Genomic DNA, 4,148 nt, shown 5'->3' on the forward strand with positions numbered 1-4,148 from the left:
TTGTATGTATAGTTGGGGTTATTTTTTCCAATGTGCATTACTTTACATTTATCCACATTAAATTTCATTTGCCATTTTGTTGCCCAATCACTTAGTTTTGTGAGATCTTTTTGAAGTTCGTCACAGTCTGCTTTGGTCTTAACTATCTTGAGCAGTTTAGTATCATCTGCAAACTTTGCCACTTCACTGTTTACCCCTTTCTCCAGATCATTTATAAATAAGTTGAATAGGATTGGTCCGAGGACTGACCCTTGGGGAACACCATTAGTTACCCCTCTCCATTCTGAGAATTTACCATTAATTCCTACCCTTTGTTCCCTGTCTTTTAACCAGTTCTCAATCCATGAAAGGACCTTTCCTTTTATCCCATGACAGCTTAATTTACATAAGAGCCTTTGGTGAGGGACCTTGTCAAAGGCTTTCTGGAAATCTAAGTACACTATGTCCACTGGATCCCCCTTGTCCACATGTTTGTTGACCCCTTCAAAGAATTCTAATAGATTAGTAAGACACGATTTCCCTTTACAGAAACCATGTTGACTATTGCTCAACAGTTTATGTTTTTATTCTTAACTATTGTTTCGACTAATTTGCCTGGTACAGACGTTAGACTTACCGGTCTGTAATTGCCGGGATCACCTCTAGCCCACCAGCAGGCTTCTACTGGTGTCATGGCTGCTGGGCAGGGCAGTGCATGTGGAGACCTAATTGCCTTACAGAGCGGTGTGGCAGTGGGTGTGGGGTGTGGGGACAAAGGGGTCTTCGTGTGGAGTGCCTCAGGGCGAGGGTGCCATCCTGGGGCAGCCCTGGACAGACAGGCGGAGACAGCTGTGAGTGACGCAGACAAACGAGAGGTCAGGTCAGGGGCTGGTGGCACAACGAGGGACAAGAATGGATGGGGGGGCACAGAGTGGGCAAGGCTTGATGGAGAGGGCAGGACAAGAAGCCTAAGTTTGTTGAGGTGGGAAAGGGGGGCCTGGGCTGGCCTTGAAGCCTGTGACCCCGAGGTGGAAGGCTCTCTGGGCACAGACGCAGCTGTCCAGCTGGGAAAGCAGAGGGTGAAGGGGCCAGGCCCTGGTTCTGACTGGGAACCCCATCCCAAGGAAGCAGCTGATGCTCTTCTCCTTCCTCCTCCAGTCAGCGCTTGGGTTCGAGTACAAGGGCGAGGTGGAGAAGCACGCATCCCAGAAAGGCAAGTTCAGTGGTAGTGTTCACCTCCTATGACACTCCTATCACCCCATCTGTTATTACCCTCCTTGTCACCTCCCGACTCACCCCATCCTCTCTTCTACTCCTTCCCTCCCCTCCCCTCTGCCTCTCCCTTCCCCATTCTCCCCTACCACCTCCCCTCCACTCTCTGCCACAGTTTTCCCCTGTCCTCTGCCACCCCCTCACTCCTTCCCCCACAACCCCTTCCCTCCTCCGCCCCACCCCTCTGCCTCTCCCTTCCCCATTCTCCCTCACCACCTCCCCTCCCACCCCACTCTCTGCCACTGTGCTCCCCTGTCCTCTGCCACCCCCTCACTCCTTCCCCCACCACAACCCCTTATCTCCTCCACCCCCCACCTCTCCCTTCCCCATTCTCCCTCACCACCTCCCCTCCCACCCCATCCTCTGCCACAGTGCTCCCCTGTCCTCTGCCACCCCCTCACTCCTTCCCCCACCACAACCCCTTTCCTCCTCTATCCCTCCCCTCCCCGCACCTTCTGCCACTCTTGGACCCCATCCTCCCTCCTCTTCCGCTTCCTCCTAGCCTCATCCCTCCACCCCCACCACTGCCCTCTCTCTCTTCTTGCATTTCTCCTGCCTCTCCCCATGTCCACCTACCCTCTCCAGTGGATTGGAGGGACCACTAATCTCTGCTTGTGTGCTATTCCCCAGATTACGCCAAGGGGTTCGGTGGCCGCTATGGGGTGGAGAAGGACAAGCTGGACAAAGCAGCCGTGGGGTTCGACTACAAGAGTCAGACAGAGAAGCACGAGTCACAGAAAGGTCAGGCCTGCGGCGGCCATTGTTTTCGGGTGCCCAGCATGTGTTTGGCCTTTCCCACACTAAGATGAAACATGGGCGGGAAGGGGCAGGCGTCCTTGAGGGGCACTGCCCACAGCAGTGTAGCTCTGAGAAGCCCAGCACATTTCTGGGGAGCCCAACGCCGAGCCAAGCCAGGACCTGCCACTTCCAGCAGGCACCGTGGCAGAATGGGCCCTGTGGAGGGGTTTGGCTGCCTCACGGGCCAGGCTAGGGTGTTCCAGGCCCGGGCAGTGCAGCCGGCAGCTAATGGGGGGAGCAGGTAAGCTGGCAGGTGAGGCTGGCCTCACTGGGGAGCGGAGGGATGGGAGGCGGCACTGAGTGAGGTGAAGGGAGCGGGTTGCCTGTCAGCGAGGAAGGGGTGGAGCGGTGGTGGGTAGCAGGCTGTGTCTGTGTCCCACGACTCTGGGAGTCAGGACTAGGGCCCCTGTGTGGGGAGCTCAGGACTGAATGAAGATGGAAACCAAATTCCCTCTTGCCCCAGGGACCCGACAGGGAGGCAGGTCAATGAGGGAACAGCATGTGTGTGCAGCATGAATGTCTCTCTCATCCCACAAAAGGCCGGGGGGCGGGGGGTGTCTCTCTGGAGCAGGGCTAGGCTTAGGGTGACCAGATAGCAAGTGTGAAAAATCGGGATGGGGTTGGGGGTAATAGGCACCTATGTAAGACAAAGCCCCAAGTATCGGGACTGTTCCTATAAAATCAGGACACCTGGTCACCCTAGCTGGGCTGTCGATGAGAGAACAGTGTCTGAAGGGACAGTCCAGCCTTCAATACACCAGCCTGCTCCCCACACATATCCCAGGTGAGGGGCGTGGTGAGCTGGAGACGGCTTTTATTTTTCCCACTTTAACAAGGCAATGAGGAAAAAATCAGTTAGATTGGCCCCCCTGAGCCCTGCTCCACCCTCCCATCAGCCCCTGTGAGCTTCTCCATCCCCACCCCTGCCAGCATCCCATTAGCCCTACCTCAACCCCCCACCAGCCGCTGACCCAGGGACTGGAGCTGCCTTCATTAGAATTATGTGAGCCTGAATTAATGGACCGTCTCTGATTGTCTCTCTATGTTGCTGTCCTGTCCCCCCCTCCCCCCGTGCTCTGTCTTCCCCCGTGACTGCAGACTATGCCGTGGGCTTTGGTGGGAAGTTTGGGGTGCAGAAAGACCGTCAGGACAAATGTGCCCTCGGCTGGGAGCACCAGGAAGAGCTGAAGCGTCATGAGTCCCAGACAGGTGTGTGCTGCTTCTACTGGTGTCATGTTCCTTTGGGCCAAGCTATGGTGCATTTGGCCCAGCTAAATCTCAGGGGCTGACCAGACTGCACTGTGATACAGATGTGGGAATGCTGAGATTTGAAACACAAAAAGCAGGGCATTGTGGGGGTTCAGGCATCTGGGGCAGTGGGGGTCAAGGAATAGGGCATGGGGTGGGGAGCAGCAGTCGAACAAGGGCTGGGGCACGGATCAATGTGTGTTGGAGGGCAGAGCATGGGAAGTGCTCACCTACAGCAATAAGGAGCGGAGGTGGGGGGCGCCCAGCTCAGTAAGGAGGTGGCCTATGGGGGGGGGCGCCCAGCTCAGTAAGGGGTGGGCTACTGGGAGGGCACCTGGATTAATGCCACATTGCACAGGTGCGGAATTCATTCTTGAGGAATCTATTCTGAAGAACAACCCCCAAGCCCTAGGGCTTGGACATCTCCCCGGTGGCCACCTGGCGCCTTCCCCAGGCTGGCTGCTACTGCTGATGTGCCACTGGTCAGGCAGTAGGTCTGTGGCAGCAAATAACCTTCATGGCGAGCAGGGCCGGCTCTAACTTTTTTGCCGCCCCAGGCAAAAAAGAAGAGCGCCGCCTCGCCGTAGTGCCCCCCCGCGAGTGCCGCCGAAATCCCCGCCCCCCCAGCACCACGCCACCCGAAGCCCCCGCCCTCCCTCCGAGCGCCGCACCGCGCCAGCCCCCGCCCCCCCAAGACCCCGCCCCCAAGCACCACACCGCCCGAAGCCCCGCCCCCCAAAGTGCCAGGCCGCCCGAAGCCCCCGCCCCCCATCCAAGCACCACGCCGCCCGAAGCCCCGCCCCCCTCCGAGTACCACGCCGCCCGAAGCCCCCGCCCTCCCTCCGAGCACC

General features: G+C 57.7%; 1 protein-coding gene across 1 annotated transcript in view; it reads left to right on the forward strand.

The window, feature by feature from the left end:
- HCLS1 (hematopoietic cell-specific Lyn substrate 1) overlaps window positions 1-4,148 on the forward strand; it is a 48,187-nt gene that overhangs the window by 26,344 nt on the left and 17,695 nt on the right. Inside the window, exons 3-5 of the mRNA XM_026656388.2 lie at window positions 1,065-1,192; window positions 1,882-1,992; window positions 3,148-3,258. Coding sequence (XP_026512173.1) covers window positions 1,065-1,192; window positions 1,882-1,992; window positions 3,148-3,258 — 350 coding nt within the window. The remainder of the gene's footprint in view (window positions 1-1,064; window positions 1,193-1,881; window positions 1,993-3,147; window positions 3,259-4,148) is intronic.

This window comes from Terrapene carolina, unplaced genomic scaffold (genome assembly GCF_002925995.2).
Source record: "Terrapene carolina triunguis isolate 2854851 unplaced genomic scaffold, T_m_triunguis-2.0 Scaffold230, whole genome shotgun sequence".
Lineage (NCBI taxonomy): Eukaryota > Metazoa > Chordata > Testudines > Emydidae > Terrapene > Terrapene triunguis.